Source organism: Panthera uncia (genome assembly GCF_023721935.1).
Source record: "Panthera uncia isolate 11264 chromosome C1 unlocalized genomic scaffold, Puncia_PCG_1.0 HiC_scaffold_4, whole genome shotgun sequence".
In the NCBI taxonomy this organism is placed as follows: Eukaryota; Metazoa; Chordata; class Mammalia; order Carnivora; family Felidae; genus Panthera; species Panthera uncia.
Window position 1 is genome coordinate 11,511,737 of NW_026057585.1, and position 14,652 is coordinate 11,526,388.

Sequence of the window (14,652 nt, forward strand, 5' to 3'; positions counted from 1 at the left end):
CACCTCTGGTCTTCCTGGCTCGTCGCTGCCGGTGTGGCCCGGCTGAAGCCCACCCCAGAGGAGCCTCGTCTCAGGGATGCTGTCAATGTTTGCATGTACAGCTACTCTCTGTCACCTTCCTCTGCTGCTGTCATGCTAGGAATTGTTTTCTACTTGACAAATCTCTGAGAAGAGCTGGTAAACTTCTCAAACACAAAGATTATGTGTTTGATTCCTCCATGTTACTCATAGGTCTAGCTGCCGTGATGTGAATGCATTAGGCATTTAATACGTAGTTGTAGAATTAATCCAAGGTTCCTCTTTAAAAAACCCGGCACCCCCAGAATTATGATAACTCACATGGATTGAAAGTTTATTATTATTATGTTATAGGTACTGTTAGATGCTTCTCTACCTTATCTCTATCTTTACAACCTTATCAGATGGATTCTATTATTATATCCATTTTATTTATTTCTTAATTTTTTTAGTTGCTTTATACCCATTATAAAGAAAGGAAAATGGAGGCTTAGTAAAATTGCCCGAGATGACACAGTCAGTAAATATGGGAGCTAGTACTTGAACCTAAGCAGTCTGTCCCATGAATTCATGTTCTTACCAGAATGGTCTACAGCCCCTGGGTGATCTAATACTCAAATGGTGTGATGGAAAGAGCACTGGCTTAGTAGTTACGAGATCTAGATTCAAGATGTCAATCTGGGCTAGGAATTTACCCAAGGGATACAGGAGTGCTGATGCATAGGGACACTTGTACCCCAATGTTTACAGCAGCACTTTCAACAATAGCCAAATTATGGAAAGAGCCTAAATGCCCATTAACTGATGAATGGATAAAGAAATTGTGGTTTATATACACAATGGAATACTACTTGGCAATGAGAAAGAATGAAACATGGCCTTTTATAGCAACACGGATGGAACTGGAGAGTGTTATGCTAAGTGAAATAAGTCACACAGAGAAAGACAGATACCATATGTTTTCACTCTTATGTGGATCCTGAGAAACTTACCAGAAGACCATGGGCGAGGGGAAGGAAAAAAAAAAGTTACAGAGGGAGGGAGCCAAACCATTAGAGACTCTTAAAAACTGAGAATAAACTGAGGGTTGATGGGGGGTGGGAGGGAGGGGAAAGTGGGTGATGGGCATTAAGGAGGGCACCTGTTGGGATGAGCACTGGGTGTTGTATGGAAATCAGTTTGACAATAAATTTCATATTTTAAAAAAAAAAGATGTCAATCTGGACACATCACTTAATCCATCAGAGCCTGTTTTTCCTCCTCTATCATCTAGGGATCGTTCTGTTCCTACACCAGAAGAGCATTTGAGGATTAAGGGAGAAAATGTGCCTTTTGTTCGGTCATATACACCTCTAAAAATCTAATGAAACTGTGTAACTCTCAAAAATATAATCTAATATGTGCATCTACTGTCCCGGGAGTAAGGACTTCCTGTAGCTCATTCAAACACTTCTGGATAAGAACCCCTGATACATAAGGAAGAGGGTTCCACAAAAGTCCAGTCCGATTACCTCAGTTCTTAGGGTTCTTTTCTGTAGGCATGGAACCTGAGCCCAGTCTGGAGATCCAAATTTCATTGGCCAGGTGATTTTTTTGGGGGGCTTCATCTCTGGGTTGTATGTGCCAGGGCTAGAAATAAAAATACAAAGCATCACATGTGATGACTTAGTGACTGTATACAAACTCCATCAGTACCACAGCCATCCCTGAACTTGGCCTAACTCCTTGAGAAAAGGAAATAGCCCAATTAGCTTTTTTTAATGTGGGGCAAGTGTGGGGTTTGCTTGCCTATTAATGTATTTCTGTGAAAGATTATATCTAGTCTTGCCATCCAGTTGGGATTAACATTGACTCTAGTTTAAAAAATATTTCTGCAACTCAGTATCCTTGGTGGAGAGACCAAAAGATCCCAGGAGTGGTGGGTGAGAAAAAGAGATCTACCACAGTCATGAATAAGTACTGCTCATGATTTGAAACTGGTGGTAAAAGTGTAATGATAATCCAATCAGCAATCTCAGGATGAGAAGGCTGTTAAATTTTGATAGACATGGCATTATTTTATAATTGCTTTTGTTCATAACGCTTTGTTTTTGGTGTAGACTCTTCACTGTGTTGGAAACAGCACTTAGGATGGACATGGGGGCCAAGAGTCAACATTTTCACTTCCTTCATGCAACCTTGAGAAAGTTACACCCACTGTCTGATCCTTGGATTTCTCATGAATCAGGCAAAGACCTTGACCCTCTGCCCCATAGTTGCACACATGCTGAATGGCTTCCTGAAGCACTTGGTCTATAAGGGCCACGTGCTCAGCCCTGGCCTTCCTCCTGCATTCAGTTCCTCCTTGCTTAGCACACCCTCGCCACACCAGCCTCTCTCTTCATTCTGCCCACCGGTTCCTCCCCAGCTTACAGCCTTCTCATTTGCTGTTCCTGCTGCCTGGGAAGCCCTGGGCCCTGGGCTCAGATCTTCACAGGCCTGGCACCATCTTGTCACTCAGACTTCAGATCACGTGTCTGTTCCCCTAAAGACCTTTCTGGACATCCTTGCCAAAGCAGCGCCATCCATCTAATCACCCGGTTACTGTCTTCATAGCACATCGCCAGCTCGCCACACTGTCTGGTGTGCCCATGACAGTCCTAGCTTGTGGCTACTGTTTTGGTGTAATTAATAAGTTCACTCTCAGAAGTGTCACTGTCTGACTACTCAATTGTATGGTAACTGTCCTAATTACCATTGATGTTTTCATGTTTATTTACTTCTCATCTGTCTGGACTCCGGAGTGTAGGGTCCAAGGAATGAGGAGCCTTGCGTGATGGGTTTAACTAAGCAAAACCTCAGGAACCCTTAAAAGTGCCTGGCACGTTTATAAACATTGACTGAATGAACCACTGTGAATTAGAATTCTACAATGCCAGAGATCTGGAAGGTAAGGGGTTGGCTCTTTAAAGATGCACAGGTGGTTTCTTATTGAGCTGACATGGTTTGGATGGAGCCTCTCCGTTGTACGTCCTTTCCTATTGCTGTTTGTTGAAGGACTCCAGGAAAGAGGAGACATACCCAGGATAATAAGTGTCCTTTGAGTCTGTCCTAAATCGAGGCAAGAAGGTATTAAATGGAGCAAAATTTTGTTTGTGTTTTTGCTCCCGAGGATGTGCAGTCTGGTACATGCCAGGGTAAAGCATCATGTCCTGTTTTTCAGAGAAAGATAAACATGTTAGAGGGTGATATATATATATATACACACACACACATACAAAGCCTCTAATTAAAGAAAACAGACAGATCCTCTTTCTGTTCATGTATCACTATGGTTTCACTACTGCAGCTACAGATTTAAACCTACAGTAGGGAGAAACCCAAGATGAGGGTGGGGTTCAGCTACCTAAAGACACATATGCTGAGGCTGTAGAAAGACACCTATAGGCGGAAAAGGACCAAGGTGACTTCTTGCACCTGCTGTGTCTGTCATCCCACCCAGAGATTTCTTAGATCCAGTATCCCTCTCCTTGAGCTCAAGTGTCAGAAAAATGTTCAACAACAGATTAGGATCCTATACTGAAGACATTTAGACTTGAAATCCAATCACACAAAAGGGTTAAAAGGTAGGAATTTGTTTTTTTTCTTACAAGATGATAGGATGCATATAAACAAAGCTTCTGTAACATCATCTGTGTCAGCCCTGAAGCCCTGTCTTGGTACTAGTTCTTTCTAGGATCATTTTCCACTCTCCCAGGGCTCTGATACACATTTGAGATACTAACATCCAAGTTTTTCAGATATATTTCTTAACAGCCTTGGTCTAAATATTTTTCTTGAATTGCAGGGGATATTTTTTGGGTAACACCCTGTTCTCTCTGGGATGCAAATACATGCAGCAAATACATACAGCAACATGGGTCACACTAAAATCAAAGCACATTCAGCCATTTCTAACCTTGTTGATTGACTTAAACCTCACAGCTGTCCTGGCGCCAAAAGTATATCCTTTTCTACTGGTTGGGATCCTAGAGAGGTTGTATGCCAATCCATACATCTTCAGGTAGTGTATTAAGAAAGGAAAGAAAGAAAACACATAATGAATATTATAGTTATCAAAACAGAGTGAACTCAAAATGTTCTTATCTGAATCTTCTCTGCAAAAGTTGCTCTTTCTTTTTTACTCCTGTGAGTGAGGACTATAGAAACAATTATATAAAGTAAGGCAGATACATCTGCAAGGAAACGTGGCTGGCTACGTAGAGTAAATGACTTGTGCATTCCAGTGAATCCAGTCCTGTGGGCTCCACAGAGCTGAATTTGCCCTAATCCCACCCTTGGTCAGATTACGTTATTTCATGACCTAGCAGCACAGCAAGGTACCAAGGTTGGACTAATGGGAGGCATTGGTTCAGAGGCGTTTGGAGGTGGAAATGGAGTGAGTACTACATAAAAGACTATATAAAGAGAGGCTTGTGGTTGGTGGGTGTTGATAGTGGAGACAAGAGTCCTTTAATTGCGACACTGGATCTGACAGCTGGCCTTAGAGGGCGAGGGCACCTTCCTATGCGGCCACCTCAAAGATCACGTGTTTTTCTTCCATGCAACCCGGGTGTCCTCGAATAGGGAGCTGAGACCCACGCAAGGGAAGGTGAATACTCACATCTTCTGCTATGTAACATCCAGGCCCTCTGTGGGGCGCTCCTCGAAGAGGGATAAACTTGTTCCCCAACAAGTTTGGGGGGTAGTATTGAGGAAAGAGCTTCCTCTGTTGACATGTTCCAAAGGAGTAGTTATCCAGCGAATCTGAAGATCAAGAAAGAGGAGAAACTCCACATGAGGAAGGCCCCTGGGTCTAAGTGAGCGCTTAGGGAGCGCGTGGGGTGTGTGGAAGCCGAGACCAGGACTGGGCCGGACAGAGAACAAAAACCAGACCGAACCCCGTGGAGGGGAAGAACTGCATCCTCTCGCCCGCCAGCCTCCCCACTCTTCCCTCCTGCCCTCTATCCTTGACTCCCTTATCAGCCCCGCGCACCCGCTTTGCTGAAGCACATCGCGTGCGCAGCCAGGCTGGCATTTATGTACAGCGTTGCTAAGAGAACGCAGGGGCGCCGCGAATGCAAGGGAAGCGGCTCCGCGCGCGCCTGCGCTGCTGTTCGGGAGCCGCGTGCGCCTGCGCAGCTGCGCGGGACCCTCCCCCTGCCCCGCCTTCCCGCGCACCCCTAGGTCCCAGAGCAGTGTGAACTCTGCGTTGGGCGCAGGTGCAGGGAAGGGTTGTAGGACACGCGGCTGCAGGGGCTGTGCAGGTGTGGGATTGAGCGGAAGGGCTTTGGAAGTTGGGCCACCCGGCGGGGATGTGCTGCTGAAGAGGGCTCCCAGGGCCATGCCTACGGCAGGGGAATGGAGGACTAAATGGAGTGTAGCCTAGACAGTTCCCTATTAGGCCCCTTTTAGATCCAGTTTTCCCCGCAGGTTGCCCCCTTCTACCTCTAAGTGGGGCACGCACGGGGCTTTAAAACGGTTGGCAGCCTTGTGTGGAGCAGTGGGACTGCAGAGGAATCACAGAAGTGTCTGATGGTTTTAAAATCTTGAGCAGTCACTTCAGTGTTTTAAGTACCCGGTTCCTCATGTCCAAATTGGGAATAAAAACTCTTCCTTACAGGGTTGTTGGCAGGATTGGGAAAACAGGATGAAAGCAATCAGGTCCTGGTACTTGGTAGGTGACAATTGCAAGAGGTTATGAAGATAGTTTCCAGCCCCCTCATGAGCGCTCCCATCCTAACCCAAGAAGAAATGTCAGAGTGCGTGTTGCCTTTACCTTTGTCCTGAATATTTACACTAACCTGTTTTGAGTTTTGGATAGCTTTAGGAGTTATCACACGTGGCTCGTTCGTGCTACCCTTTAGCCTCTAAAGATGACCCTGTAAGCCACACGTATTCCAGGCTAGAATTGTCTGCAGGGATGATTTTATACATCTAATGCAGGGCTTTTTTTTTTTTTTTTTTTTTTTGGAAACTTGCGGAAACATTTTGCTTGTCAAAAATTACTGTGGGAGGGGCGCCTGGGTGGCGCAGTCGGTTAAGCGTCCGACTTCAGCCAGGTCACGATCTCGCGGTCCGTGAGTTCGAGCCCCGCGTCAGGCTCTGGGCTGATGGCTCGGAGCCTGGAGCCTGTTTCCGATTCTGTGTCTCCCTCTCTCTCTGCCCCTCCCCCGTTCATGCTCTGTCCCTCTCTGTCCCAAAAATAAATACTGTCCCAAAAATAAATAAAAAACGTTGAAAAAAAAATTAAAAAAAAAATTACTGTGGGGATGCTCCTGGTCACTGGGCCAGGGAGGCTGGCCACCTCTGCAGTGCATTGCCCAGTCACAAAGTGAATTGTCACATGTCCTACATAATATTCAGATATCTTGCCGGACTTTACAGGAATAATTGGTTGTGCCTGACTTATATATAACAGCACTAAGAAAATTTTTTACAAGTAATAGTGCAGAAAGCCCAATAATAGAGAAGAAGGTTGTGTGAGAAACAAAGCTTATAAATGGAACAAAGATATGATCTCAAAATTATTGTATAATTTACTCTAAGCATTCTGTCTACTCGAAATATAATTGCAGTAACACTGATGATAAATAAAATGTAAAAATATTGGTATTGATTTGGTCATTTTCACTTTCATTAATATTTCAAGTAATCTTAATATTTTTTAAAATTTTTTCTCATGTTTATTTATTTTTGAGATAGAGACAGAGTGTGAGCGGGAGGAGCCGAGAGAGAGGGAGACACAGAATCCAAAGCAGGCTCCAGGCTCTGAGCTCTCAGCATAGAGCTCAACATGGGGCTGGAACTCACGGACTGTGAGATCATGACCTGAGCCAAAGTTGGACACTCAACCAACTGAGCCACCCAGGCGCCCCATCAGGTAATATTAATATTTTTAGGTACTCATAGTATTTTTGAAATTAGTGTTTACATTATTAGTGATATGAAACATGTCTTGCAAAGTACTTGGATATTTTGGCACCCAGTTTTCTCATTGGTGGACTAGTTTGCTTCAGACTAATACTCCAGCTAAGAACAGGTAGAAAAGCTGGACTAAATAAAAAAGATATAGTTGGAGACATCCAAGATACACCAAGGAAGGAAGAATATAAAGGGCCAAGACTGCAAAGAGAGGGGGAAGTCCAAAGTGGTGAGCCACAGTTAGTACTGATGTTCCCTTTCAACATGGGCTAATCAAAGAGTGGCCGAGAAGCACAGGGTTTGAGCGGAAATTTGGACATGTGTGTCTCTGAAAGTTGGGGACCAAAAATTAGGTTGGCCGTGGAGGATGGGAGACTGGAAAACACCCTGGGCTTTTAGTTGGGACCCTATACAGATAAACTATGGGAATAAGGGTAAATAAGAAATAGACCAGCTCTCAAAAAACCCTGAAATCCAGCTTCATATCTATATAGTCTCCATACTGCTTTAAGGTGATCTGCTTGTACCCTTACTGCATACCAGAAAATAAATAAATAAATAAATAAATAAGTAAATAAGTAAATAATCTCTGAATAGAAATCATCCAAATCTTCAACTAATTTTTATGATTTTTTTCATGCAAAATGTTTGGCATTCAACATAAAACAGCCACTCATACAAAAAAAAAAGTGTAGAAATAAACCCAAAGGAAATCCAGAGATTGGAGTTCTCAAACATGGACTTTAAAGTAACTGTACTTGACTGAGATTTTAGAGTAAGCCTCCAAACTGCAGGGTACACATAGGAAGAAAGAGAAAGCAAGGTAAGAGGCTAAAAGAAAAAGTTGATCAGACACTAAAAAAAAGTCAATAAAGATCTCTTTCTCAAGAAAGAGAAATTTTCCCCATCAATCTTCCTGTTTATGTTACTAATATAACACACAACTGGGTCCACCAGTTTGCATCCTGATTGATGCAAATTTATCAACTTTTCATTATTGCCAATCCAAACACAGTACAATCAAAGATGACCGTCTAAGGTCACCTGGGTGGCTTAGTTGGTTCAGCGTTCGGTTACTGATTTTAGTTCAGGTCATGATCCCAGGACATGGGATCAAGCCCCACATTGGTCTCCACGCTGAGCATGGAGCCTGCTTGAGATTCTTCTTCCCCCCACCCCCTAGCTCCCTCACTCTCCCCTCTTCCCTGCTCACTCTCTCTCTATAAATAAATAAATAAATAAATAAATAAATAAATAAATATTACTGTCGATGTGCTACATATATCTCCTTCATAAGCAACGGTGTGATGGTAAAATTGAGAAGTGAAGGTAGAACTTCAGGTAACTCTAAGGATTATCAAGGATTTGATGTTTGAATGATGATGAAGTGCAAAGGAACCTATGCAGGTGATTATTTAGTACTGAAGAATATTTAGGCAAAGTTTTATATTGTGGCCAGTTTTGATGAAGACTTTTAAGAATTCAGCAGTTCCCATCATATACATGTCTAACCATAGTTATAACATCAAGAGGATGCCTAATATTTATGCAGATTGTTCTAGTTTTATGAGACAGTTTATCTACTTTCCTCATTTGGCTATGTATGAGGCCATTATAAGAATTATTATTCTGGGGCGCCTGGGTGGCTCAGTTGGTTAAGCGTCCGACTTCGGCTCAGGTCATGATCTCATGGTCTGTGGGTTCGAGCCCCGCATCGGGCTCTGTGCTGACAGCTCAGAGCCTGGAGCCTGTTTCAGATTCTGTGTCTCCTTCTCTCTGTGACCCTCCCCCATTCATGCTCTGTCTCTCTCTGTCTCAAAAATAAATAAACGTTAAAAAAAAATTAAAAAAAAAAAGAATTATTATTCTGGGAAACCACCCACTCTGCTGCAGTGGTCTAATTGAATGGGATAAATAGATTTGATTTTTGGTATAATGTTTTAAGTAGATTTTTGTCTCATTTAAAAATATATTGCATTAAGTGATAAATCAGTTCAGCAAAGGGGCTAAAGCTGATAATTATATTCAAGAAAATTAAATGATAAATTGGAGAATTTTATTTTTTTTAATGTTTATTTCTTTATTTTGAGACAGAAGAGAGAGCAAGTGGGGGAAGGGAAGAGAGAGGGGGAGAGAGAATCCTGAGCAGGCAGAGCTGGCTGCAGGGCTTGATCTCACGAATCACGAGATCATGATCTGAGCCGATATCAAGAGTTGGACTCTTAACTGACTAAACCACCCAGGCGCCCCAGAGAATTTTAGAAGCAATAAAAAGGAATCAGATAAAAATTGTAGAAATAACAAGTGCCATCTCTGAAAGCAAGAATTCAATTCATGAGTTTAAAAGCAGATTATAAAAGCTGAAAAAACGAAAGAAATAGGAAAATGAATCAGAAGAACATATTCAGACTTGAAGCTTGGTGATGCAAAAGGACAGAAAATACAGGGAAAAAAGTATAAAAGATGAGAAACAATGTAAAATGCAGATTTTTTACAGTATAGTACTGTAAATGTATTTTTTCTTCCTTATGATTTTCTTAATAATGTTGTATATTCTCCAGCTTACTTTATTGTAAGAATACATTGTATAATACATATAACATATAAAATACACGTTAATCAGCTCTTTATATTATTTGTAGGGCTTCTAGTCAACAGTAAGCGGTCAGTTACATTTTTGGGCAATCAAAAGTCATATGTGAATGTTCAGCTGCGTAGGGAGTGATCACTCTTAATCTCATGTGCTCAAAGGTCAGCTGGATGTATATGTATATATATATGGAGAGAAAAAGAGAGCGTGCATGTGATAGAGAGAACATTTAACAATTGAAGAACTGGGGTAAAGAGGTAAGAGAATTCTTTGTACTGTCTTTGCAACTTTAGGTTTGAAACTGTTTCAACATAATACTTAATTAAAAAAAAGATACCATTAGAAAAATGAGAAATTAAGCCAAGATATGGAGGAAGATATAAGCACCAAAAACATCGAGACCTGCAGTGTCCATCCAATGCAGTAGTCACTACCCATATTAACTATCAGCACTTGAAATGTGGCTAATTTAAATTGACATGTGTGTAAGTGTAAAATACACCTCAGGTTTTAAAGACTTCAAGTGAAAAACAGTACAAAATATCTCATTAGTAAATGTTTTATTGGTTGCATGTTGAAATGATAGTATTTTGGATCTATCAGATTAAATAAAACATAGGAAAATAAACTTCACATGTTTCTTTTTACTCTTTTTTTACTGTGGCATTCAAAATGTAAAATTAAACACGTTGCTCACATTATATTGCCATTGGATAGTGTTGATCTATGATAGATTAAGATCAGATTACCAATCAACGTGAAATTACAGATCATAAGGGGAAACAACTTAATAAAAAATTACAGATCAATAAGAAAAAACAACTTAATAAAAAAAATAGGTAAAATACTTGAATGGGAAGCTCAGAAAGAAGAATATCCAAATAATCAGTAAACATATAACAAATGCTCAACTTCAGCAGTCATAAAGGAATTACAAATTTAAACCACAATGCGCAACCCACAAGATGGCTAAAATTATAAAGACAGGTAACACTTGGTGCTGCTAGGATGTGAAACAACTGGAAATCTTGAATAAGCTTTTAGTGTGAAAGGAAATTGATACAATCACCTTGGAAAACTCTTTGGCAGTATTTACCAAAGCTGAAATAGACATCTCCACGACCTAAAAACTCCTGCTCCTTGGTGTTTACTCAGCAAGAATGCATACAACTGTGTACCAAAAGACAAGTAGAAGAACATTAAAAGCAACATGATCCATAATAGTCCCAACTGGAATAACCAAATGTCCATTAATGGTAGAATGGAAAATTCAGTTGTGCAATGCTCATACGGAGGAATACTATATGGCAACGAAAAGGAACAACACCCTGCACATTCACAGTGGTGAATGAAATAATTTAGACACGAACATTTACATACTGTATGAGTACACTTACATAAATTCAAAAATAGGCAAAACTAATTTATGTGTTAGAAGTTAGAACGGGGGTACCTTTTAGAGGAGGGTGGAAGGAAAAACAGAAAGGGTATGAAGAGGGCTTTTCGGGTGATAATGGTGTTCCATTTCTTTTTTATGATTTGTTTATTTAATGCTTATTTATTTTTGAGAGAGAGAGAGAGAGAGAGACAGAGCTTTACCAGGGGAAGGGCAGAGAGAGAGGGAGACACAGAATCCAAAGCAGGCTCCAGGCTCTGAGCTGTAAGCACAGAGCCTGACGCGGGGCTCGAACCCACGAACTGGGAGATCATGACCTGAGCTGAAGTCAGCCGCTTAACCGACTGAGCCACCCAGGCACCCCAGAGGTGTTCCATTTCTGACCTGAGTACTGCTTATACTGAGGAGTTCACCCTACATATCTCACTGATGCCCAATACGATTTGGGCTTTTTTTGGTATGCATGATAGAACGATAAAATAGTATATTTTAAAAAATCTGGCAATCCCAGAGGAAGCACATTAACATTACTTACTTCTTTTAATAAATAACATAGTCAAACCCCTTTTCCTTTTTTTACTTCAATAGTTTAATTTGTCAAGTATTATCCCTATATTAACTAAAGCTATTCTTATTATTATCAGGAACCAGGAAGTCTAGAGTGTTATCACTTTTCCTAACAAGTTTTTGTTCTGGCATCCACTTATAAATCTGCTTTATTTGTTTTCCTAAACTGCTTGTATGAATGGCATTTAGCCTTCTTTCTTAATTCTAGACTTATTCATTATTTATTATATGGTGCAAGAGTCTGACTACTTCATTGTCTTGTAAAGTAGTTATATCTGGGCATTTATATATTGAAATGCATATTATTTTATTAGAAATTATTTTTTGCCTTTACAATTATGGCATCATGTTATTTCTGAAATTATGTGTGGTAGGTTGTGTTATTCATGAATTTAATTTTAGGATAATAAAGGGGGTATTACAAAATAATTTGTTACTCAAAGCAGGACTTGGATCCAAATAGAATTGAGATCCCCTGATCCAGTGAATAGGGATTCTGCTGGAGTATGGGTGTGTCTCCAGAAGGTAGAAGGAAGAGAAGAAAATAGACTTTCTAAATCCACTTTCCAGACTTTCTTAAGCACCAGTCTTTCTTGTCTGGTAGTAGAGGAATAAACATAGGCTTTGAGACTCTCAGAACTGGTTTCTGATAGGTACTGGTATGCCATTTACTGGCTACATGACTTTTGGAAGTTACTTAGCCTTGGTTCGTCTGTAAAATGGCGCTAATCATTTCTTGCCTCTTTAGGCTGCCATGAGAACTTAAGAGATAACAAGGGACACATCTTCCACAGCAAATGACTGACTTATAATTGGCATTTAACAGATGTTAATGCACTTCCAATCTACCACCTCCCTGCCCAGGGCTACAGCTAACTCCAGGAGTACCTTTGTGCAAGTTAAAAAAAATTAAAATGTTGCCTTTTCATCTGAATGGGTGCCATGTTTTATCAAGGCTCAGGACTCAGTGAGAGGACCACTGCCCCAGCCCTGCCTGGGTCAGGGCTCTTATATCATCCCATGCATATCCCAGCTCCTTCCAGTTAGATTCCCATACGGAAGGAATGAGTTTTCATACATGTACTAGAGTTTAGGAACATGATTACCATAAGCAAATTTCCAAAGAAATGGCTGGGTGATCCATGATGTGATTCGGTTGTCTTTTATGTTCCCAAATGGATCGGATGGCATAGACTTTGAATATCTCCAAGAATATCTGGGCCAGATGTCCTCCTCGGAGGGACTTTCAGCCAGCCTGTCCCTTTCATTTACCAGCTCCATGAGTCACCACTGACACAAATAGACTTTAACCAAGAAAATGAAGGGTGTGACTAAGACTGGCTGCTAGGCAGCAGCCCCACCCTTGAAGCCCTCCAGAAGTCATTGTGACATTGCTTTCTGAAGGGCAACATTCTGGTGAGAAGGCTACATAAACATAAAGACCACACTTCGAAAGTCAGCTCCGCTAGGGACACCTGGGTGGCTCAGTCAGTTAAGCGTCTAACTTCGGCTTAGGTCATGATATCACAGTTGGTGGGTTCAAGCCCTGCATCAGGCTCTGTGGGTTCTGTGTCTCCCTCTTTCTCTGCCTCTCCCCTGCTCATGCTCTGTCTCTCTCTCTTTCAAGAATAAATAAACATTTAAAAAATCAGTTATGCTAATTATTAATTGCATAATTTAGGGCAAGTTTTTCTCACAAGATCTCGATTTTGTCACCTATAATGTGAGGACAATATTCACCACACAGGAAATAACCTATACGAAGTACCTAGTCTCATGCTTGGAAGACTCACCTTGATAGCTCCTGTCTCCCTTCCTGCCCTCATGGATTTGGTTATTCAACAAATACTTATTAAACTCTTGTAATATATGCCAGGCACTGCTCTAGGCAATGGGAACATAGTAGTGTACTGAAATCCTTGTCCTCCTAGAGGTTAATTCTAGCAGAGGAGGCAGACAATAAAAATGGCAAATATATAAAATGTAAGATATTGCAGGTACCAAGAAAAAGCAAAAGAAGCACAGAAGGGGAAAAGAAAAAAGGAGGTTTCAATTTTAGGTTTGCAGCCAGGAATGGCCTCACTGAGAAGCTGGTTTCAAGGAAGGGCCTGAAGAAAGGGTGGTCCAGAGGCAAATGGAGATCTGGGGAAAGTGCTGTAGCTTGTGCAAAGGCCCTGAAGCAGTAACATACCTGGACTATTTGAGACACAGAAAAGAGGCTGAAATAGTTCCAGGGGCAGGAGTGAGATGAGTCCAAGGAGGTGTGATAAGAACCGTCATGACTCTAGAGCTGGATTGAGCCTGTCCTCTTCTTGCAAGTAGCAGGTATGCAGTAAACATTCATTTGAATTACTAATTGATAGTAAATGTAGCAGGAAAAAACGGGAGGGGGGGCAGGGCACCATTTTTTTTTGGCTGCAGTAATTTCTGCATTCTAGACATGGTGACAGAATCAAAATCTTTATGGGAGGGGAGCCTGGGTGGCTCAGTCGGTTAAGGGTCCAACTTCGGCTCAGGTCATAAACTTGAGTTTCATGAGTTCAAGCCCCGCGTCGGGCTCTGTGCTGCCGGCTCAGAGCCTGGAGCCTGGAGCCTGCTTCGGATTTTGTGTCTCCCTCTCTTTCTGCTCCTCCCCTGCTCGCACTCTGTCTCTCTCTCTCTCTCTCAAAAATAAATACAGATTTTTTTAAAAAATAAAAAAAAATCTTTATGGGAAAATAGTGGCATTGGAAAAAGACATTAGTCTGGGAAACCATTCTAATCTAGCAGCTGGCCACTGTGTTGTTCAAAGATGCTTTTCCTCGGAGTCAATGGCCCCTTTCATGTCCTTCACCAAGACCGGTTCCTTGCATCCTCCTGTCCCCTCAGTGTTATTTGCCATAGCACTGATCTAAATAGAAACTCCTTCCAAAGGGACCGCCCAAATTCCTATGCTCTATTTTACTCTAGACTCTCTTATTCTTTGGTTAGAGATGCGATTACATTAATAATAATACTCAATTTTACTGACTTCTGCTTTCACTTCCTTATTGACGACACTCTCATATTTATGTTTCTGATCTCCAAAGCATGTCATGTAAGCCCTCAGAAGTCAATACATCAGCTATCATCACCCACAAGTGTGATTTCCCCACATTCT

General features: G+C 41.4%; 1 protein-coding gene across 1 annotated transcript; it reads right to left on the reverse strand.

The window, feature by feature from the left end:
* Positions 1 to 1,460: 1,460 nt before the first annotated feature.
* Positions 1,461 to 12,812, reverse strand: PIFO (primary cilia formation). Its single transcript, XM_049618412.1, has 5 exons — positions 12,620 to 12,812; positions 4,661 to 4,803; positions 3,956 to 4,054; positions 3,079 to 3,209; positions 1,461 to 1,647 (listed from the first exon to the last, which is right to left on the reverse strand). Exons 1-5 carry the CDS (start codon positions 12,792 to 12,794, stop codon positions 1,461 to 1,463), a joined length of 735 nt encoding a protein of 244 aa, XP_049474369.1. The 5' UTR covers positions 12,795 to 12,812.
* Positions 12,813 to 14,652: the final 1,840 nt, after the last annotated feature.